This window comes from Fopius arisanus, unplaced genomic scaffold, assembly GCF_000806365.1.
Source record: "Fopius arisanus strain USDA-PBARC FA_bdor unplaced genomic scaffold, ASM80636v1 scaffold00002, whole genome shotgun sequence".
NCBI classification, from domain to species: Eukaryota; Metazoa; Arthropoda; class Insecta; order Hymenoptera; family Braconidae; genus Fopius; species Fopius arisanus.
In genome coordinates, this window is record NW_011887741.1 from 2,658,983 (window position 1) to 2,683,464 (window position 24,482).

A 24,482-nucleotide genomic window follows, 5' to 3' on the forward strand; every position below is an offset into this window, starting at 1 on the left:
GAATCCCTTCAGTTTTTCCTATACTACGTGACATTTACGATAGTCAGACAATATATGTTACGTAAATGCCAAAATTTATGGTGTTTTCAAGATGTAAATCTTGTGCAATTTTAATAATTTCAATCAATGATGTAAAAAAGTTGTTTTTGTAGGGGAAATTTGATGGATCACGTACGCTACGGTATATACCACTCTATAGTGGTGCTAATGATGGGTTTCCACAGGAGAATTATTAGTGGCGGATAATTGCAACGATTCCCATTGTAGTTTCGATTTTTAGGATTCCAATGGAACTAAGTGTGAAAAGAATGCCTCACTATCCAATGGCTATCTAATTAAGTCAGCAGTTAGTTATCGAGAGATACGAAGATACCTAAGGAACGTAAATATCCACCGGCTAGTAATTAATTTGTGTTGTCCTGATCTCCACAGTCCTAAGACAACAAAGAAGAAAAAAATAACGAATTGAGTAAAAATGGTGGGCAATAAGTCGAGCTATAGGGAACAAAGCGTTGCCGCGCCCAAGCGGCTACCGTTTCTCTTGTTCTTGTCTTGATCAAACGATTGCTTTATTTAAAAATACATTAAACTCTCTCTGCTACATTTGAAAATGAAAAAAAAAAAAAACAAAAAAAGAAAAGCAAAGACAGAAAAGCAAAGACAGAGTTTCGCAGGGTTTGGGATGCGCGTGTGCCCTTTGGATATTGGGGCATGAGAATAATGTAATCTCGATTCGACGATCAAGCACGATAAATATAATCAGTCGTTGACAATTTGTCCTGTGGACCAAAGTGCACCTGTACGCTATTTTGAAAAAAGTTATGGAGTCCATTTGGTGATGCACAGTTAAGATTTTTATCGGTGATCTTGGTGGAATCTAGACAATTTGTGCTATAGACCCAGTGAGCCGTAAAAATTGAATTTAATGTCATTAAATCGTAGAGTTTTCAAGGATTTCGGCATCGCGAAGAATTCGTTTCGTAAAGGAGCGTAGGGCAATGGAGGAGAGTGTTAAATTTTCCGCCAAATCGTAAGATTTAATTAATGTATTTATTTTATACATCAAAATGTATATGTATATGTAAGAGATAAGGACCACTGAGCCTTTTATGGATAAAAAATATCCATTGGTTTGTTATTAGTTTAAAATGGGGTATTGAAAAACAATGACCTGTTGCAGAAGCGAAAACCGATTTCATCAACCTGCATTTTAAAATTTTTTCATAATTCATATATGCGCTCATACTTTTCCACATTTGAAAAAGTTCATTGTATGCAAACTTCCGGCTTTGGGTAACTCGTTGGGTTGCCGTTTATATAGTGAAAGAGATACTTTGAAAGGCAATGCAGGAGGCGCTCGTAAATTCAAGGGGTATGACAGAACTTGTCTCCTGACGATCAAGACGAACAAGAGATCGCAAAGACAGTGAATTACAAAAAGGCAATAGATGAAAATATATATATATAGAATTCAGGGTGTACCCGTATACCCATAGCCATACGTAATCGGTGGATGCAGCTTCGGGGGCCGCCATCCACTGTTTTTCACAGTATGAACTGATGCTAGCAGTGAAAATTACGTACCGGAGTTAATTTACGGTCTGTGCGTTCTCGGCGACGTAAATCTTTACCACGGGTAGGCGCTTTAAAACCATAATAGCGTCTTCATGATTATCTCTTGGACGCACCATTACCCCTTCAAGTTGCACTCCCGGTGTGATCCTGTCTCTACGTTCGTTAGGCATTTCAAATTGTCTAGAAATATATCTTCGAGTGTCATAGAAAACTATTTCACCATTTCACAGAAAAAAAAAATACAATGTCGTCTTTTGCTCACATTTTTTCCATTTCAATAGAATAAATATATGTGAATGCATTGAATGAATCGATGGTGGAGCAATAAATATAATATATAATAATAGAAAAGTTAAATCAACTTATCGTGACATGAATTTTTTCTTTTGACCTCTTGAACTAGGGGAAGAAGAGAAAAGTAAAAAATCGTTGTGAAATTCTCAAATGTTGAGGAAGTGATAGAAAAGCCTAACCGTTTGTCTGTATCCCTGTCGGGGGTGATGGGGGTAAAAATGAGTTAATCGTAGTTTAATACCCCGTTGTGCACATGAGTGTAGAACACACACGTAGTGCCAGAGGTGGCAGTGAGAAAATGAATTAGTGAGTGGTGTGGTTGGTTGCGTCGACGGGGGTTGTTGTTGGTTCATTGCATCATTACTGAGTTTCACCTCATGTGGTTTCAGCCCCTTTCAATACATCTCAAGGGATCTCTTCTAGCTTCCCGCTCGTATAAAATACTCAAAAGCCATCCCAGCAGGAACCTAATATCATCGGTCCACCTCATTTCCAAGGCGTTGGAGTGTATGGAATTCCAATGATCCACTTTTTTTTCACAAACATGTAGTAAGGGTGCAAGATTTTTCATCTCTCTTGTAGGGGAGATGAAAAAATAAAATAGTCAATGTGTGATAATTTTAATAAAAATAGAAAAAAAAAAAAATGTTGCACTAAGTGTTGGCAGTTGGCATCGGCATTGAACCAGCAGAAGGTGTACATCACTTACAAATGATGTACACCGGTAAAAGCAGTCTCCTGTGGGTCTCTCAGGTGGGCTTTAAACGCTCCTTCATACGGAGGTTATATGGCCACTTGGATGGATGCGCTACGATGAGCCGGTCTCTTACTTCTCCGTTGTGAATTTCGCGCATTAAACCAAGTCGCGCGCATAGATAGATCCTGAGCTCTTCAAAATCGTTTTGAGTTTAACAACAAGCCATTGCCGCTGTGAGCTCGTAACTCTACGGATAATGAGTCTCTTCGCCTCTTTTTTTCCTTCATTTTTTTCCTCTGTCTGGGTTGCAACTTGCCGATGAACAAGAGGGAGCTTGTTAGGTGGTCCTCTCGCCTGCAAAACTGTCATCTTTCACCAATATCACTTCAATGGCAATCTACTTTTATTCCACTTTTTCTATCTTTATTATCTTTTCAATGACATTCCTATGTTCTTCCGAAATATGTTTTTTTTTTTTTTTTTTTTCATCAACCAAATTGCATATAAAAAGTTGCTTCAACACTGGGGCCCTATTGATATAGATAGAGCCCCTAAAATAATGGAGAAGGGGAAATAGGCCATCTCGAATTGCGATGAAACCAAGCACCAGGACGAAGCGTTCCATGTGCTCGGGCTGCTTCTCGAATAACCATGTGGGACCACCGCTGACGATATCCAACATTTTCCTTGCACAATCTCCATTGACAAATAAATAATAACAAAACCATTTTCATCAATAAAAATTTATTATGTATATTTTACTATTATTACTGTTCCGCCCATTCACAGATGAGAAACATCTCCTACATCTCAGTCTCAAGTACAATTATGCACCGTTGTAACACTACGTAAATATTTTACAAAGATAATTTTCCAATATATATATACATGAATGAATTGAGAAAGAATTGGTCGAAAAAATATGTCATCGTTTTTTAATGGAAGCTTACTTATTATCTACTTTAATTTTTTTTTTACATATAACATACAAAATTTACAAAATTTTACAGAGGGGTACTTATCACTTATCATCTAATCAGCATGTTATTGAGAATATAATTTTCCTCAATATAGTCATCATGTTAATCTAACATTTGAATGCCAATGTTTTGTTGCTCTCTGCAGGCTTCGAAAACCGTCGATAAATAATATTTTCTCACTGGCCAAAGTCAGTCTCTTTAATAAACATAACAGTCTATACACATTTGACTCACAATCATTAATTATATACATACAAGTTAAATACAAAACGTGGAAAAAGGAGAAAAATGGGGGAAGGGTGAGGGAATATCACTGGAGTAAGTCGTAGAGGGCTGTGATATAAGATTGTGCCATTTGGAGAGTCTCATACTTGGAGAGTTGCCTGTCATTGCCAAGAGAAGGTAAATAAGCCCGGAGTCTGTCGAAAGCTTTGTTAAGATTCTGCATCCGTCTGCGTTCCCGAGCATTGGCCGCTAGTCTCCGCTTCCTGACAACAGTCGAACTTACATATTTACCGCGTCTCCTCGACGACTCGTCAACTTCACTGGCTCCATCACTCTCCAAGTCCATCTCCATTCTCTCTTCGAAAGAACTCGAGGTGCTGACAACACTCCGCCTCGAGGAAAGTTTCTCCTCGCTATGATTGTCCTCTTCATCATCATCAACTCCAGTCACTTGCACATGCACCTGAAGAACATTTCTCCTCGTATCTTGCCCCGAATCACGACGATCTCTTCGTCGTTTCACTTCCGGTTGGATTGCCTCTTTCTGATGCGAAGCAGATCGTTCCAAGTCCGACGAGCCGGATAATGTTGTGGAGGGTGATACTGAACGGAGACTTGCTGGAGGACTTGGAGTATTCCAGCCATCGCTATTGTTGTCGTACATAATGTGAGGTTGAACTGTCAGGACAGAAGAAACTGGAGGCAGCAGGACACTTTTATCTTTGAGATAGGTGTCGGCGTATGGCAGCTCCACATAAGTTGGTGTAATGTGGTGTGCTTCGTTATGATCTTCCTGGGGCGGGAACATGTAACCGTAACGGAACATCTCTTGAAACTCCATTTTTCCGTGTATTGGCGCACTTGATCCTTTTAAACTTCACTAACACTAGTGTCCGTAGCGCACAAGATTTCAATTTAATATTGTCCGGCTGTAGTTTTTCCCTCTTTTTTTCTTTCTTTTTTTTTTGCGTTGGATTGAGATTATTTGATATTAAAGATTTGGCTTAGTGGTTTTCAAAGGGATGAAATGGTTGCTCGAAGTTCGAGGTAATTCTGAGGTGGGAAGAGCACAGGCCGAGGGATTTATGCTCTCGGGGAGCGAGGCACCCTCGAGCAGCACGTGCCGAACTACCAATGAGATTTCAGAGTTATTCCCCCACTAGTTTTGGTGGCGGGTCGTTGGGGCCGCCCAAGTGAGGATCTGCAACAGGTGGCAGAGAGCACGGCGCCTGTACAGTGTACAAGTACTCTATAATATGTCATATACTCATACCTTCATTTGTATGGATTATTATTATTTATGCTTATTTTTTTCAAACAAATCGCAAAGTCCATGTAATGTACAGTACTATCATTCTCCATTTTTTTTTTTTTTGCAACTATGAAATTAAGGTCTTGTATTGTTGGATTTCTCTAACTGCCATTGTTAATTCTCAAGGGGATAATTGACATTATGTGTTGTGGACAGGACAAGCGGCAAACTCTCCCTTATTGCTATTTCTCCTGGTCATTCCGTTTTTCCTTTGCCTTCCTATCCCTGTATTATTTTTTCCCTTCATTCTTGCTAGTTCTTCTCTCATTATCGCCATTGTTCGACACGTCGAGTCATCCCGAGGCGGCCACCAAAATCAGTAGCCTGTCCCGTCTTTGGACCAGCAGCCATCCTATGTTTCTATTTTTCAGCATTCTTTTTTTTTTCGTCATGTCGATACACGTATCCTTCGGGCCTAATGATTCTGGGAAATTTCTAAGTGATTCAGCGAGATTGTACGCACGTGCAGCAGCAATGTGGGTCAATTGCAAAAAAATATCATGATCACGGAAAAAAAAAATCTCGTGAAATTTTTATATATACATATTATATACCATAGTAGGGGATATTTTAAAAGATGAATGGCATTTTAAATTTTTCAAGAGGAAAATGAGATTGCCCCGAGAAAAGAAAGATACTATCACTTAATATATTGTTCTTTGTCAAAAAGAAGAAAAAGAAAAAAAGGGTGCAAATACCTGAGGGGCGTAAGGTCCAGTTACATCTTTCCTCGCTCAATTAGCGAAAACAGGTAGGATAAAGTTTTGCGGTGAAGCGCTAAGGTGGTCTTCACCCCAAAAATTTGGCAACCCGATCTCTGCCCAATTTTTCCATCTTACTCTTCCAAGCTTCCATCTCTGTCATTTTGGAGCGCATGTTAGCATCTTGTATTTCATGATCAAAGGCTCGCCAACGCTGAGAAATGTCCTCTCTCTTTTTCAAAGTAGCAGTCTCCAGTAATAATCCGGCGTGCACTTAAAGTCCCTTAACCCACCGCCAAGGGATGCCAAACTCTTTATTTTATCTCTCGTTCAATTTTCTCCTTGCTTTTATTTTTCACCAAATTACTAATAATGTAATAGTAATACTATGGCGGGGATGACCCTTTAGTTCCACAACTCACATGACCAATTCATATGACTAGTATATGGGGATAGACTTTCTTACAAATTGATAAGATCCAAAATGAATTTCACGCCTCAGAGAGGGGATAAAAATCCAATGGGAGAAAAACTAAAAGTCGAACGAAAAAAAAAAAAAAAACTTAAAAAAATGGGAAAATTTTGATTTAATGCCTCGCTTGGTTTAGGTTGAGCCCGGGGGTATGAATCAATCCCCTTTCAAAATAGTTCCAACCCACTTTCGATTTCAATGGACCAACAGCCCAACTCATGTTGTCCAACATCCCAACTAAAATGATAATAACGAATTACTTTCATCTATCAAGATCTTGTTCGGGTTAGGGTGAAACCTAGTAATTAGGCCAGTCAATTTTTATCCAAATGCTTTGTATAGGGGTTTTCAAAAGCACATAAAGAATATATAAGGTATAAGGAAACGTTGGAGTGACGAATCTTTGCGAACGAGGGGGAAAAAAGACAAATGAAACGAAGAGTGATCTGTTCTGTGTTCTTCGAGGGCGGTCGAGCTCTCTAGACCTTCGGGTGGGCGTGAGGCGAGTAATTAAATACAAAGTGAAGTCATTTAGTCAAGCTCGGTGGCAAATAACACGTTTTTTCTTCTTATTCTCAAAATGAGAAAAAAATTTTTGTGGCCAACTAGAAGATAATTTATGAGTTTGGGGGTGGCAGCTAGACCACCTACCCCTGAACTCTGACGGTATTTATTGAGATAATCGATGATTAATGGTCAATCAATCCAACGGTGGGTTTCCTTTGTTTTTCGTTTTTTTTTTGGATTTTGGGTCACTTTTACGCCATTATGCAATCATTGGTCGGGTTTTTGGGTAGCCGGGTTTTTTTTTTGTTTTTTAATTTACTAAATGGAGATGTCGATGCGGAATTGATTGTTTTAGAGTTCAGGTACTCGATAAATTGTTGGGATTTTTCGCGAATTGGTGAAAAATCAAAATCATGAGAATTGAATTTGTCGGATGAATGAATGTTGTTTGATGGGTTAAATCATGATTAAAGATGGTCGATGATCCATCAAGTGATTGTATAGTGGCGGCCCCGGGATACTTTTTAAAGCACGAAATCATGTTGAAAATGTAAATTAAAAAAATAAATAAAAAATAAAAAAAAGAGCGAAATCACGAGAGGCTCCGATGAATTTTCTAAGAACACCATCATCGAATTATCCAGTCTCGCTACCACATTGAGGACTATTTAGGGTTCAGTAGGAAAGGGAAATAGTCAAGGTTGTCGGGACTTTTTCTATTTTACGCCGTAAAAGCAAATTATGTGAAGGACATTCTCTATTTTTATTGGGTGAATGGGAAAAGAGCTAACAACTAATTTTCCATTTTTACTATTATAATTCAGGAAATTATAACAAATTGAATGGGGTATAGAGGATTGGAAAGGTCTATCCTCCCCAAGGAACAAAACCAAAAAAATTAAAAAACACCGGAAACCGATGGATGAATAAAAAATAACGCAAAAAACCACTGTTTAAGATTCAATAGCAAAATTGAATAACAATGTTACGAAATGATATGCTAAATTTAATGACGAAACCGTCCTGTGTGGTCCATGTTATATATGTTATGGGTCATCATTTTTGAAGAGAGGTAATAGATTTAACTGATCCCTTACTTAACTTTCCAATATTGAAATTACTGTTTGCATGGTGGAAAAAAAAATGGGGCAATAAACTGATAGCTCCGCACGTCAGAAAATACTGGACTTTAGAAAATTTCTGCATTTATTTCAACGTGATACTATAGCTATACTAGTCGAGTTTATGTGCGAGGATAAAGAAAAGACAATTTGAAAATTGGCTTCTAATCGTGAATTCTTCAAGAATGCTTCCATTATCATTATCCCGAGGGCGGCGGCAGCGGCGATGGCCGTCACGACCTCGGGATAATCAAGGCCAGTTTTTCCAAACTCAAATTTACCCAAGGAGGAAACCAAAGCAATTATATATGAACCGATCCACTATCTAAATTTGTGTAGTGAAATTCTTCTCCATTCAAAAGACAGGAGGAGCAAGAGAGAAATGAATAATGCGTGTCAAACAACCAAGTCATTTTGAATTCAGTATGCTGAGGTTTCGTGATACTTAATTTCCATATAATAGATCTTCCACTGATCTATCTCCTCTGATTCAGGAGCCCTTCCGACAGCTATCAATGATTCACTGATCTCCATCGCAAAATATCGCCTCAAGGATCGACACGCTATTAATTAATAATACAAAAAAATTGCAGGACAAGTCTGGGTTTCATTGTCTAGCAAATTTTCTCTTCTATGCCTGATTTTTCTCATTTTATTATTTACTCTGGTAATATATCCTTCAGGCCTATATCCTTGTTTTTAATAATATTCAACTAAATGAAAGTTTATATAATTCTCCCCTTTATTTGATAATCTATCGTGTACTTTCAGTTATGATCAAGGAAAAACAATAATCGATGGTACATATTAAGAAGGGGAAGAGGATTTGTAATCTTGGGGGAAGGTAAAAGTACAGAAAAGAAGGAAGGGAGCACGCGCCAGCCACACGCCCTGAGACTTTTACGCGTATACACCTGGGACAGTTGGCAAGCGAGGAATATATGTTGAGAATAACCAAAAATAATTACTCCTTTCTCTCTCTCTCTCGCTCTCTCGTTATCTTCTATTTCAGTAGAAAAATTCAACGTTTTCTTGTTAATTTGATTGGATAGAGTTGCGTTGAGTTGCGTCACTTCCTATATCAGCAGCCTTGGAATAACAAATAAAATAAAAATAATGCAAGTGTGCCCTATGAATTATTATTGGTGAATGGCCAAGCAAATGGAAAAGCAATAAGATGAAGCACGTGCCAAGACCTTCCTATACCTTGAAACCAGTAACCATGCAACCCTAAGGATGTCCCAAGTGCATTTCAACCCATCTGATTTTTTTCTCTTCCCTTTTTTTGACAGTAGTTTGGCAGTAGATTAAAGCCACAGTCAGTCCTGCTCACCGTATGCTACCCATATGGCTCAAACACTTGGTTTGAAAAACAGTGGAATGAAGAAAAGAAGGCCTCTGAGAAAGAACTCCTATCCCTGTTCTTCAACACTTGAACTTCACCTGAAATTCGAGGGACTTGGCCAATTTTTATTGGAAAATTGCCAATGAATAATTTTAAACAGCAAAGTAAATGGGAGAAATTTTTAAAGAAATATCTCTACACATTATTATTTGTATAGATATTTGTGGGAACAAGTTAAAATGAAAAGAAAAAAATATTTCGTCGGAAGGGAGTTAAAATTGAGACCCACCGTGTGATTTATAGCACAAGCAACCAATTACGACACGATTCGAATCACAGTGAGGATAAAAGCCCTCTCTTACAATCCACCAAAAGCCCCAACTATCCGCCAACACCAATAGGTCACTCACACATATGTAAGAATTATGATTATGAGTATAGGCTGGAGTATGAGAAAACCAACATTGAGTGACGGGTGATGATGGGTGGCAACGGATGTGGGCGGCCCCCACCCCACCACTTTGGCCGATTAAGCCACTATCGACTTTCATCTTCGAATTTCGATAGGCCTTTGGGCCCTTCCAATGCCCTATCACTCTCTCTCTCTCTCTCTCTCTCACTTGCATTGCTTTTTTTCTTCAGCATCCTTTACCCGTAAAACCTTATTACAAAGAAGGGACCCTTTTATATCCACGAGACGCATCTCTCTTTTTGAATTAGCGGGCGGAAGCATCAAGAAGCTATTTTTCATAATTTCATATGTATAATATTTTTTTCCATTACTATTATCATTATTATTATTATTATTATTATTATTATTATTATCATGTTATAAAACAGGAAATTGATATATAACCTTTTCTAATTTTATGAAAATATTCGGCTACTTTTTTTAATTTCCACTATTTAAAAAATGATCTCTAAGCTATATGATTATAATTCAGTGTATAGTTAATGCTTATTTCTCCACGAATGTCAAATGAAAAATTGGAAAGATTTTGTTGTTGTTTGTCAAGAATTTTTTTGAGAATACTTACATTTTTAAAAAATGGGATAAAAATGAAAAATTCTCGTTGATGGTCCGGCTGGGAATGAGATCAAGTTACCCTATTTGTCCACTATTACTGCCGAACAAGCTCAGTGATCCTCTTCGTCTGAGAAATGACGAAAACATGAGAGAAATCGGTGAAGGATTACAAGATAACAGTGGGAGGTACTGGGATGTTGAACACGATACGTTTACACACATAGATCGTATCCAGATCTTATTTTAAGAAAGGACGTTTGTAAGGGTTACCAAGGAAACCAAGATCAAGATCGCACTCTTAACGAAACCAGAGTAAAAAAACCATTGAGAAAAGTATTGGTTGATTTGAGGCTGAGAGAAAAAAAAAATTGTGTTGAAGGAGGTGCGAAGTCCGAAGATACGAACCTAATTTATTTTCACCATATACCTCTTTTTATTGGGGGGTGTTCACCATCAAGATTAGAGACAGTGGAAAGGTGGAAAAGTCTTTCCTACGATTATGCTTTCTTTTATAGTCTTTATCACTTTCTATCTCTTCCATTAGTGAATACTGAATATGGATGACGATTATATATGGAGATAGACCTAGATATGGAATTTCCCTGAATTTTTTTTATCTTTATTTATCTTTACCCGTGGGGTATTAGGGAGCGTATTGATTTAAAGGATAAGAATCGATAGTCTGATGCCCTGGCAAGCACAGGTTACAGGTGTCAAAGAAATTCCAAAATATCCCGTAGGTCGCTTGACACTTGATACCAACTTGATCCAAATTTCACCGGGTGGTCCTGACAAATTATCGCTCGATTATAATGAAAAACATTATTGACCATATATAAAAATGGTGATACCAAGGACAACAAATAATCTGCTTTATACTTAGTACTTGGTGGTTTTTCACTAAAAAGTGGTGGTTGTTGTGTCGTCGTCTTAACGAAAAATGGCAAAATGACAAAATTTAAGGGAGACGCCTTCCCTATCCATTCTGTCAGGCCACCACCAACATGTTGTCCTCAATTCTTGTCAATCGCCAATTTCTAGAGACTAATAGCAATGTAGCAAACGTCGTTATAGATAATAATTAGAGAGGTCTCAGGACTATTTCCGACGTCTCCTCAGAATTCGCCCACCACATTGACCTCCTCCTTTGACCTCGTTTTTTAATGTTTCTACTCCCTGTCATACCGGCAAAATAACCGACAAAGGGCGCAAAATGCTCAAGGGCGCTGCCTCGTAAATAACTGAGATACCACTACCATCTCCACGACTTTATCAAGTTATCCACGTGCCACGACATGTACAAGGTATACCTTGTACATGTGTGAAAGCAATTACAAGTAGCTGTAATAATGCTATGGTATTCATACCAAGGAGCACGCTCTAATACGCTAGATTAGTATCATCCCAATCATACCAATGGAAAGGAAGAAGCGTAACGCGAGGCTTTCGATTATTAGGTCATTTGTATAATTGTACCGCTTGATATACCTCTGTACCTCACTTTTCCGTTGAGCATCTGGGATATATATTCTCTCCAAGGGACAGGTGCTTTTCAATGTATAGGGCAAATGTTTTGAAGCTCTTTTATCGCTCGCGCCAACTCTAATTCATATTATACGGCTTCCTCTTTCATCTCTTTTATCTCCCCAACGCATAAACCACTAAACATCATTTTTGGAAAAATCATTTTGACTCCTCACTCATTTCAGTTGTTTCCAATATGTCTAATAAACGAGAAAATTCATCATTATTATACAAGAAAGATGTATGCGGAGAATAACTCTGAATAATAATATTGGTAAAAGATTTTTCGACAAAGTCGAATAAGAGATAAGAGTGAAAGAGTGAGGCAGTATGTGTGAGAGAAAGATTTTACCAGGTTCCTCAGCCGTCAGTAAACGGAACAGACAGATATTGAGGAAGAGGCGGGTTAGTTCATTACAAAGTTGGCATTTGTGTATGCATCTTTGAACCACAAATCAAAGGTGTGTATATGTCGCTCTGAGAAACGGGTTATACCTGCCACCTCAATCACTCGAGAACACTTGAAACAACACACCAGTCATCATTATGAATAAATTCAACATTGTAATGCACTTGCATTGCATTGCATTGCATTGCATTCCAATCTAAATTTTTGAATAAAATGCTTCTCATCATTTTTCTATGTGAAAAATGAAAATGACAATTTAATTACTCAGTGATATCATTCTCATGTTTTTCCTTTTTAATGACGATAGAATAATGTGAATGGAGGAATGGAAAATGAGAAAAACAAGTGAAGAGGATTGTTGGTGGGCCACCCACGATCACTGCTATCGCATTAATCACTATTCAGTCGGACCATTGGGATGTCTCTATTATATTTGGTTGACCGGTACCTAAAGCTATAGTGCGATGGTATACGCGTTAACGCCCATTCTGTCTGTTCTCATCTCATATAGGAAAAGCGCACAGCCCTTTTTTTTCCTTTCTTCTCTTGTGGTGGTATGAATTTATGCGCTTCAATGGGACGCCTAAATAGTTTCCTCAATTTTTCCAATGATACTTTAGGTGAATTCTGTAACACCCCTTTTTTTTTTTTTCATTATCGTGGATTATGTTGTATCGTATTGTTTTCACCTCGTATCAGACTATTTCTATTTGGGGGGTCGAAAAATAGTCTTTTCCCTTTATAGTTCTGAGAAATTTCAAAGCCACTTGGTTTCCATGGAAAAATTATATAAAAACATATTACTTTGACAGAAAGAACTCAAGGAGGGGGTAATATTCAGAAGTGTCGAAAAGGAGCTTAGTATTACATCACCTTCATCATCCCCCATGATGAAGAGTAAATTCATAATGTTCGTGACACCTTGCACTTTACAAAAATCTCCCGCTATTCCCCCACCTGGTCTCATTTTGCCAACGTCTACCCACGTTCTCATAAAACCATCGGTGAGTCTCGTTATCCATTGGCTTAACATGGGCATGGTTCAGAGGTGTTATGATATTGTTGACCTTTCACCGCATCCTTTTAACGCCTTCAACATTTTATTTGTTATTGAGGCAGTTTTTCTATATGACATATGCATCGATATGCTTCTTCGCATTCCTCTAAAAAATCGAAAAATAGATAAATTAAATCAAATCATATAGGTTTGAATGAAAAAAAAAAAGGGTAAAGTCAGCGATAGACTGTAGCTCTGATTTATTTTATTTTTGTGCGAATATCGTAGCCTCGCAGCTTTCTCATTTTATACTCAATCTAATCTAATAAAGCAATTAAGTTAATATGATCATCGACTTATAAAAGTACTTTTTTGGGCAAAAAAAGAGGAGCTGATCCTGGGTTATTATAATCCCCTTTAATTATGTGGTTGAACAGTGGATTGGATCGGTCCTTGCCCGTAAGGTGGTTTGATCAGGCAATTGGTCTCGCACGGTTATTTAACGAGAATGTAGTGCACATTCATTTTAGTTAAAAATTATACTATCGTTTTGTTTTCTTTTTCATTTACTATTTGAGTTGTATCAATATGGATTTTAATGCCGTATTACTCAACTAAATTGACTATTGTCGGAGATCTCTATAACTTATTAATCACTTCATTCCTATAACCCTGTAACCTTCCGACTTCAAATTGGGCGGATTCCTCATTTTTTTCTATTCCTCCCCTCGCTATTAGATTTCTTCTAGTTTACTATTTATCCCAAAATTTAAACTTCGCAGAAACTGAAGATGAAATCTAAATTATTACCAAGCGGAAGTCGTTGCTGCGGTATATTTTAATCTCGATTGGGCGAGTAACACTGATATTACGTATATATATAATCCAAGTGAAACGTGCTATTTTCATATGTTGAAAATTTATTTGGATAAAATATTTGGAAAGAGTTTTAGGTGCGCTGAGATTTCCCAGTGGATGTTTCAAATATACATTGTATACTTGAAGAGTATCGTGAGACTGTGTAAATATGGCCGACACGTGTCGGGGATTAATTCAAAGCTTTAATTTACTATTTTTTGTAAAAATTGCATTGAAAACCGTTTCAAATGTATAAAGTAATTTTTTAATAAATTAAAATAACTGATAAATTGCTGTATGCACTACTACTGCGAGGAATTGAAGTATCAAAAAAGTGAACAAATGAAGTGGCAAAAAAATTGAGACTTTTCATATTGCAATAATGCATAAGCATAACACTTGAACGCCGGAGAGAAGCCTCTTTGGATCAATTTTTGGTTCCTCTCATTCAACTAGCGTATATTTAGCATATCCAGCCAAGACTGACAGCGTGTTATTTCACCAACAAATAATACGCAACAAAAAGAAGAATCAGAGCGACCGAGAGGGTGTGTGCATTGTGGTAAAATGTTGGAGGGGAAAAAAAAAAGTATACAGGGAGGAGAGAGGATGGCTCTCAACCATATAGGCCGTGTGCCAAAAGAGAGGACCACTTGAAGACCTGCGGCCTCGGGCCTTACCCCTTCAATGCCTTTGAATACGTGCGAAGAATTCACTAAATCCCCAAGCCCGAGTGGAAATAAGGACGCATACCTGTTTATACCTGTTAAAATCCTATAACTTACCTCTCTCATTGGATCAATTTACATCCAATCAAGTGTCAAGTTTTACTTAGCAGGAGACAATACAGTGATTACCTTGAGAATAACTTATATTTTTTAAATATTTTCTCTTTTACATGGTTTTTTTGTTTTATTATATTGCGACGTTTTATCATTGGTCTACATTTCCCACTAATGAAACTTTCATCGAACCCTTTGAGCTCCCCGGAACAATGATATTTACACTAGCCCCGGAGTACTTGTCTCGAGAGCCATTCAAATTTTCTCATTTCAAGTGGCACTCGAGTTAAACCGAATAGCTGAGTGCGTATATATGGGGAACTCGAAGCATGTATACCCAGACTCAATGAAATTGGTGAATGATTTGAGGGTGCTTGGAGGATAGTTTGCCGATTAGTGAAGTCTCGTGAAGATTAATCAGCTCCATAGGGATGTTATGTATATATTACTATTATTGTTATTATTATTATTGTGCGACTTGAAAACTTCCGGGACAGAGTGAAAAAGTTGTACAAGCATCACACTAAACTCACCATTTCCCGAGAGTGTACCGGCCATAGACTTTGAGCTTAGTTTTTTCATGTGCAGATTACACACATGAAGACGACATGAGCAGTGTATAAAAATTAAAAATTTTCAACTTGTAAATAAATGATATTCCCTCGCATTATGAATCATTAAAAAGCCATTCACTGTAAGAATCGCTTGAATACAAAGCCCCTGGATTTATTCATCTTTATCTCGCTTTCTATATAATATGTAAAAAAAAAAGCAAAAACGCGAGAAAGAGAAATTGTTGATGTGAGAGAAGGAGCAGAATGGAGCAGATTAATGTTAACTCTATTTAACTGTCACAATGATCCGAAGAGCTTTTACACCTAAGCTGGCATAGTCTGTAGTCTGGCGTAGTTTCTGCCAATTAGCATAAGTTTACCAAAATGGATTTGTTCTCCCATTTTTCACAAATCTCCAACGACATGTATTTTAAAAAAAAAAACACCTGATTACCACTGATGAGAAGTGTAAAAAAAAAAGTGACTCAACTTTTTTCAAAGCGTTCATTCAACTTTTTGTTTTACCAGCTATGGAATTTGAAAATTTGTGAAACCCCTAGGTGTTAGCTAGTCCGGGTGGTATTTAGACGAGCGTAAAAACGACGTTAGGAGGAGCCTTTTGAATTTTTCCTTCACAAATTGCCGGAAATACCTTGAAAATACGTGAAATTACAAGTTTTTTTTCCTTTTAAGTTTCTTATGGTAATTAGTGAATAAATATTAGACTGCTGATAAATGGATAAATTGTTTGAGGTGACTTAATGATGAAAAATTGAAACGACGTAATTTTTCGTTGAAATACCTTATCCCAGTCATATTTAGTTACCCGGAATTCACCCTGAGTGCGAGAGAACCGAGAGAATCAAGAGATAAAAATATAGAGACACCATTCTCTGGAGCCATAAGTGGATGAGAGAGAAAAGCAATAACATGAGATATCCCATGAAACTTTTAAACTGCATCTTTCGCATCGTCTTCACATGCTTCCCACGGCGTCGCATCGTTTCACCTCCTCTCCCTCTCTCAACCATTGGCATTTCTTCCATCTTCACTGGTATCCACCCTCTTTTACCTCGTTCACTCCTACAGGATCCCTTCTTCATTGACTTTTTGGGTGGCTATCGGGTGAGAAAAATCCCTGGGACTTTCTCACCTTTCCCATGCACTCGAAACTGACAAATAACGTGGGTGTGGATGCTGAGTAATTAAAATTCACTTTTATCTTTTTTCTCCTGCTATACGGAAGTGTAACAATCCAAACCATTTGTTATTTTATATTGGTTAAATTAATAATTATTAAATCGTTAAATACTCGTCGCAGTTGGTAAATAAATCTTAAAAAATACAACTTTACTCTCATTTGTCAATTAGTCAATAGAACTGTATTATTGGTAAATACGATTGAAAAATTAATTATACTTTCTACAGAATTGTTTTGGTTTTAGGACGGAAGTCACAAAGACACTGCAGGAAGTCATTTGGTAAATGGCAATTTAATAGGGCCACAGTACCAGAAGCCCCAAATTCCTCTCTGGGTTTTCTATCCACAGTGAAAGAGATTCCTTTGAAAATATGGGGAGGTATCTTTGATCGTTGGACACTATTTTTCTTCATCTTTCAGCGGCTCATCACAATTGAATGCAAGCAAAAAAATAAAAAGAATGAGAACGATTTTTGAGAGAGAGATGAGATACCCGTTAAAAAAAAAAAACAAAACAAAAAAAAAATACCAAAAATTGAACTATTGAAATCAATGGAGACAATGGCTGTGGCCTGCTGCACCCTCTGGTGCAGTTAACGCTACAGCGTGGAGAATCATTGAAAAAGAACGTTTGTGTGGCGGAGAAAGACCGAGGAAATGAACGATTAGATATTAATTTGTGCTGGAGAAGGTCTTTTTGAAAAATTGAAAAAGTCGTACTTTTAGATCATATTATCCGCATATTATCACACGGAGGAGAAAAATTCATTTGCCAAGAATATTTACTAATCACAAGAAAATATATGTGGCATTAATCAATCTTATGGGAGTACTTATATAATGATTACCACATTTACTGGTGGGAAAAAAATATATTTGGCAAAAAAAAAATTTTTTGTCCTCAGTGCAATGGATTTTGGAAAGCTTAAGAAAAAAAACGAATGAAAATTTTGCAATTATAGTAGTGAAAAAGTATGTTATTTTAGTGGATGGGCTGGTTCATCGATTTGGACTGTACCCTGCGGATTTTTTAGTCACGCCGACAAGGCGGCGGAAGATGCTTCCTTTTTTTCTAAATGGGATTCCTGGTTAGACATCGGCTTTCCTTTGAGAAAACGAAAAAAAAATTGCTACTTTTGCGGTTCGCCCCCTATTGCGGTGTTGGTTAGGACTCTCGTTATAGAGTTTCTCGTATTTGAATTGTTTTCATGTTGAACATTGTAGTCTCGTAAAACGAGAAGAATCACAATGATGTTGTATTGTTGTTGGTTGAAAATATTTTGCCTTATAATGTAAGTCTATTGTAGTGCGATTTGGCCAATTAAAGAAATTAGTGGCTCACGTGACTAACAGGACTTTGAAAAAGTACTTTTTCTACAACTTCAAATATATTTCACTCTTTTACTTTTATATAATTTTTATTTCTATTTAGCAATTTTCGAGAAAAATCTCACGTGGCCAGTGAGCAGTGTCTGACCAGTTGACCCCGTCGGCTCACCGATACTTGGTAATTATCCAATTAAATTCCGACCATTTCTCGTAAGAGTTAAATGAAAAAGAAAAAAATCAACGAAAAAAATATCGAAATTGGATGAACCCTCGAATTGGAGACGCGAGTGGGGGTGCCAGATTTAATTTGATAATTGCATTATTTCCAGAGAAACTTAAATACTACCTTTCGCATGGCAACTGCAAGCTCAAATTTGTTATTCCCACTCACTCTGTGTTTTTACCAGTTGAAAGGCAGCGCGGGTGGGTATTTCCGAGGATAAGAGAGATGAATAACAATATGAGAGGAAAATAAAATTTGTTAGCTTATTGTGGTGAGGTGGTAAGTCTTAGTTGCTATACTTGTTGAAATATGTAGTAAAGGCACTACAAAAGATAAAAAATGAAAACAAAAAAATGATTATGGATTAAAAAAGAAGGAGTTAGGAAGGTGGGCGGCAGTGTGTATGATGGGGTGGGGATAAGCACGCGTCCGCCACGCTTCTACGTGCACACACCTGGGACTCCAGTTGGCCAGCGTGAGGGACTCCCCTCTTTCTGTTCTGTTCTGTTCTGTTCTGTTCGGTTCTGTTCTGTTCTGTTCTTGTCTGTTCTATTCCTCTCTTTGCTCACTTGCCAAAACTTGCGGTACTTGCACAACTCACTTGAGTCCATTTTTGCCAATTTTTATTTTTTCAACCACCCTCCCGACAGGCCTCACTTTTTTGACTAGTCACATTTTATGCATAATTTGCTATAAAATGAAAATGACACTCGAGCATCACTCTTTATTTTATTTTCACCGTTCGTTTCCAACAAATTTAATGGATTTTTGTACGAAATGAAAGAAGCCAATGCCTCTCCACGGTAGCAAAAATTCAAATAAAGGAAATGGACAAGATCCCAAGGAAAAATAAATAGGTGAAAAGCCTGGTATAATTATCGAGTTTTACGGAGGCCGTAATATTAGTAGGCGTGTAGCAATAACAAAATGGTCAGTCCTTCCTGGCGGTCTCTTCATACAACACAAACCGAAAAATTGGTAAAGGTAGCGCATTAAAGTAACATTTAGATTTAAAGCTTTTGGAAACTCTGAAAATTTCGTGTAGAATGACCGTGGGAAAGTGCACAATGTATACATGGACAAATAATTGAACCATCCCATGTATCATGCAGGGGTGAAATTTGTTTTCACATTATCTCTAAATTAGATTATAACTTGATGGAACAAGTGGGTGTGAAAATACCTCAATAAAGAGTAAAGAGAGGAAGGAAGTGAAGTATGGTGTATATTTGAGTTGAAAGAGGAAAGGGGAGAAGGTGAAGGTGGTACCTAGGTGGTGGATTTAATGCCAACCAAGGCGCCTGAGCCGTCGTTGATCGCACGCCCGATATGAATACGCCCACTAGTTAACCCCACTCCCTCTTCAACCCCTCATCGTTATCGTTATTATAATATTTGCCCAAGCGAAATATAGTAATTGCATATTTACCTTTCGGTCCCAATTACCCCATTGCCCGTTCACGTCTGTACAGCCTCTTTTATCTGCTGCTCTTTGCTCATGGTCTTCTTTTCTTCCTCTTCTGTTTTTTCGTTTTTCATCAATTTTTTTCTTCACAGTTTGGTGGACAGGTATGTCGGGATTTTATAAGCTCCCGTATCGACACACCTTTCAACAATCCAACCATCTGAGATAATATGTTTCGCAGGTGTTATTAGGCATTTGATCGAGCTATTTACTATTATTTAACGATTTCGTCGTAATTTATACCAAAAATTGGGTGGGTCAATGTAATTTTTCGAGTGGTGAACTCTGTACAATATATAAACAACACTCTCAGTATTTTTTCGTCAATTAATTGGAGATTTTGTATGAATTCATCTGAATAATGACACGAGTATAAAAGTTATTTGAGAAAAAAAAAAAACTTTGGGTGACAAAAGTCACGACCATGTTTTTGCACAATGGAATCAACAACTCACTCACTCACTCACTCAGTCACTCATAATTCATCATATCATAATTCAATTACTGATGTTTCATGCAAATTTAAAAATCACAAAGAGCAACACATTATTAGAGTGATATCAGAGTTTATAGAGGTGACTGCCAGGCGCCTGCACAAAACCTTCAACATGATCAGAGCCTGTATCAGTAAGTAAAAGAGGTCGCGAGCCTTGTTGAAGCCTTTCCATAAGCCCTAGATTGCTAGCAATCTCCCCTATAATCTCTGGTAATATGATGAACCAGGCGACGAGGGATAAGCGGATGCCATATAAATTTCGATACGACGTGGACATCTATAGGATTTGAGAGTAACTACTCAAGGTTGGAGATGAAACGGTGAGGTGCATTTAAATCGTAACGTAATGGTAACCTAATCAATACTATTAACAAGTTATTTAACAACAACAAATGCACCATCCACTTTTATTACATTTATGGGAACAGAAAAAAAATTTCACTCATGTCTCCTATGAAGTTTCTTCATGTTAATAACGCTCATTCGTCTCCGATTGATGAGCCTGTCGAGAGCGTGCCAGAGAAATATATAAGCATCAGTAACCTCCTTGGTGAGACTCTCCTTAACCAAATTGCTCTGCGCATTTACATTAAAAAATTCACGGAGTTGACGTATTCGTGCATAGACAAGTGGCGCAGGCAAATCTACTGCAAACTTGGAAGAATGATTACACGTCGGACACGTAGCAGGGATCTCATCAATGTTATCAACAATGTAGTTGCATCTGAACTCAATGTATTCACTTGATCCCTTTTTATATTTGATATATGCACACCTGACCTTGGGAGGGTGTTCCTCTAAAAAATTGGCTATTGCATAGTCCAAATCCTCTAAAATTCCATCAACATACCTCCAAGGAGCACAATCACACTCATCATTTAAGCATGCCGACAAAAATGGAACTGAATCCCTCCCTTCTTGTCCTTCCCTAATAAATCCATTCATGGATTGTGCCACCCCACATTTCCTACAAGTAATTGTAACTGGCTCAGCAAGCGGGCATACCTTAATAGACTTATGCTGTTCCTCGTTTGCAACGGGTTCAACACCTGGTATTGTGTTGTATTGATCCTTCAATCCCAAATGCTTGGCAAAAAAACTTGAACTCAAGTCATCCATTGGTCTGAATACATTTTGAAGTCTCGGAATAAGTTGACTAATAAAATAATAGTTGATATCAGGTGGAAATTGCTTGCCATCTGTTTGGAGATAAGCTCGTTCCTCCGGTGATCTTGAAGTTCCATCGCTGCGAATTATGTAAGAAATAGATTCGTCCGATTTGCAATTGCTTCCATCTTTATTGGTTTTGTTGTCGGTGTTGTCGTGAGGCAATTTCTCATGGTTTGATTTACAGCTAAGCCATAAATTTGAGTGAGAGCCAACTTTCTGAGTAATCACCAAATCATTTTCGAATTGACTGGGATTTTCGTTAGCCTCCTTGGCAAGTTTCTGAAGATATTCGGCCACCTTCTTCCGCCTCTTCGGGTAAAGTTCATCATTAAACATTTGCTTGGTGACATGCTCGACAATGGAAATAACTAGTTGACAATTGCTCCCTTTTTTAGGAAGAGTACCTTTTCCTTCTAGGACTAATTGACTCTTGCCATCAGGAAGATCTATTAAAGATAATCCAGTGTATTGCTTCCTGTTGACAATGATGATATACTTATATATCGCCTCAAGTTCCAACTCGATGAATTGGTATTGTTGATTGACTACATTCTTGATCACTCCTGCTATGCGCCTCGCCTCAGTTGGATCCCTTTGCATTGTATCAATTATGAGAGAGTCTGTGTCTCCATAAATTGTACTGAAAGTGTTTGATTTCGCCATTGTCACAGCATTCATTAAGATTTCACGACCTTTAGCAGTAATTTTAGCCGCAATATTTCTAGCATAGAATCTGAAGTAGATGGAACCAAAGGATCCGTACAGCGTGTTAGCTATTAATTTGAGAGCTAGTTGTTGTGCCTGATATTTAGCCTTTTCAGCTAGTGAAATATTTGGCGTGTTCATGTGGCATTTGGCTTTTGAACGAGCCTCAACGATGTCACCTACTAGTTTAGGGATGATTCCTGTGAAAAATAAAAAACACCAAAAAGTCATATAGTCATCATATCCTTCCAATATTATACATGCATATTGTATATTAAAATAAAATAGAAAAATACTACATCTTACCCATTGGGGCATTCAATTGCACATAAATTTCGTCGAAAGATTTGAAGCAAACCCCTGGCATCGTCGTAAAGCAGATATTGTATTCACGGATGATGTTTGGGTAAAGAGATTTAAAGTCCATCAGGAGGGTTGTATCGACATGCATCCTTGCAATAACCTCTAATACCCGACCTCCCGAGAAAGTTTTCTTATCCTTCACATTAATTATTCGTCTGTCTGGAATAATATAGCCTCTTTTGTGAAATGCATGAATTAATAGAAATTCATTCCTCATATTCTTGGGAAAGGTGAAGGATTGTGATAATACATGACCAGTAATGGCTGTCACCTCCATTACGAGAGGAATTATATTCATGTGGTAGACTAGTTTAATAATCGATTGACTTTCTAGCCTCGTATTATTAATAAATTCAACAATTTGTTCAATTGATGAGTAACACTCCAAAACTTGAAATGAAGCGATCTGCTTAATAGTGCCTACATTGGTATTCAATAATTCTGCACATATCAAGTCGACATTACACAACGTAGCCAACTTTGGATAGATTTCATTGACAGCTAATCTGACATCGCATATGGGGCGGCCGATAACGCATCTTAGATTTGACTGTTTTCGTAATTTATTACATGAAATATTCCATCCGTCCATCTTAATTCGGCTAATTTTCGTCTGAGGGCATGCTTTATTGTAATGTTGAAGTCTATTCAGCAAATTTTCCAGAGAATTCTCGCACTGATAGCCGACAATTATGTCTGGATCGTAGCATTGGAATTTGTCAACAAACGTGTCAAGTAAATTTTTCTCTCCATTGCACGTGACAACATTTATAGATGGACAAGTCGCCGTACTAAAGGAGAAACCATCATTTGTGAGATGTGGCAAACTGAGGGAATTCACTGGTCCTCTTATAAAGCAATATTCATCGACAATTGTTGGTTTTTGGTCATGGGTGGACATTTCAAAAATGTTGAAACTCTTCATAATTGACATGTGAATCATCATCACTTGTTCGACACCATTGATGGGTGCACTTTTAATGTTCAACTCCGTTAAAACCATCGGTGGAATTCCCAGTTTTTCACGAACAACAGTGATGTTGTTCATCGATGGACATGACACTTGATAATGACACCGGGTTTCGTTTTTTTTTAACTCAACAAACTCTGAATCTTGAATCTGAAGCCAAGAGGGGCCTTTAATCTCTCTTTCCGAAAGAAATAACTCGAGCGAGTTTAAGGAGGCTCCAAAAATGTGTTTGATGATTTGACTGTGGTCCGAATGAAGCATAACGGGATACGAAGCTGGATATGTGACTGTTAAATAATTAGCCACTGTTGGAATGTCCTCAATATCAAATGCATATTTCTTTCTTTGTAGCTGCATAGTGTAATCTTGTTTTTTTATTCCATGCTTCATAACATGTTTATTGAATTCAGCAATCACTGCCTTCATAGATTGAGAAGATTGGGATATTGGGAGGAGATACAATCTCCTGGGGATTGTCACGGTGACGCAACATGAGGCGTAGATTTTTGTTAATGGAAGGTAGATTTTTCCAAAGAGGTAGAGCTGGCCAGGCTTCACCCCCTCCAGAAGGTCCAAATAATAGAATCGTAGGTGGGATTTTTTTAACGAGTTGCAGGTCGGTGATAATTGGAGATTCGACTGTGAGAGTTGTTCTTCAGCTTCTCCTAAGAATTGCTTTCCTTTATGGCTCTCTTCCATTTTCATCGATTATTTCATATTAACACTCATTATAATTTATTTACTAAATATATATGCATAATCAATAAGAACTTTACAAATACACAAAATTATAAATTCTCATTCAATCACTTATGTTATGGCCACTTCTGAGGAGCCATTTTGAGCTTTATTTTCCCACTTTAAACTTTTTTTTTTTTTCTCCCGTTAGGAGGCACGAACACACAAGCGGCGGGTAGTTCAAACTAAAATTCTGCCTAAATAGAGTATAAAATCGATTTAATAAACACATTGACAATCAGATGATACACGCTATGGTTGGAAATCCTAATAGTCAATTCATTCAACAATCATTAGAACAATAGAAGGGTGTTGAAGTTAAAAAGTGATTGTTGACTTAACTGATACAATTATCTATTGTTCTTCATAGCCCGCAGAAATAAGTCCCCTTACAATGTTTACAATGTGGCGCCATCACTCTCTTGGGGTGCAGGTCACTGAA

The 24,482-nt window shown here is 37.6% G+C and overlaps 2 protein-coding genes across 4 annotated transcripts; both read right to left on the minus strand.

Annotated features, from left to right (window-relative positions):
- Nucleotides 1-3,856: 3,856 nt before the first annotated feature.
- On the minus strand, nt 3,857-4,612 carry ato (atonal). Its single transcript, XM_011307142.1, has one exon. It carries the CDS (start codon nt 4,610-4,612, stop codon nt 3,857-3,859), a length of 756 nt encoding a protein of 251 aa, XP_011305444.1.
- Nucleotides 4,613-20,434: 15,822 nt separating this feature from the next.
- LOC105267727 (DNA polymerase alpha catalytic subunit) lies at nt 20,435-24,146 on the minus strand. 3 transcript variants are annotated; one of them, XM_011306799.1, is made up of 3 exons: nt 22,903-24,146; nt 22,276-22,491; nt 20,435-22,169 (listed from the first exon to the last, which is right to left on the minus strand). In XM_011306799.1, the coding sequence occupies exons 1-3, from the start codon at nt 24,005-24,007 to the stop codon at nt 20,533-20,535; spliced, it is 2,958 nt and encodes a 985-aa protein (XP_011305101.1). In that variant the 5' UTR covers nt 24,008-24,146; the 3' UTR covers nt 20,435-20,532. The 3 variants fall into 3 exon arrangements, with proteins under 3 accessions (XP_011305101.1, XP_011305092.1, XP_011305108.1); XM_011306806.1 differs by lacking the exon at nt 22,903-24,146 and adding an exon at nt 22,757-22,871 and having other exon boundaries at nt 20,438-22,169; XM_011306790.1 differs by having other exon boundaries at nt 22,276-24,146.
- Nucleotides 24,147-24,482: the final 336 nt, after the last annotated feature.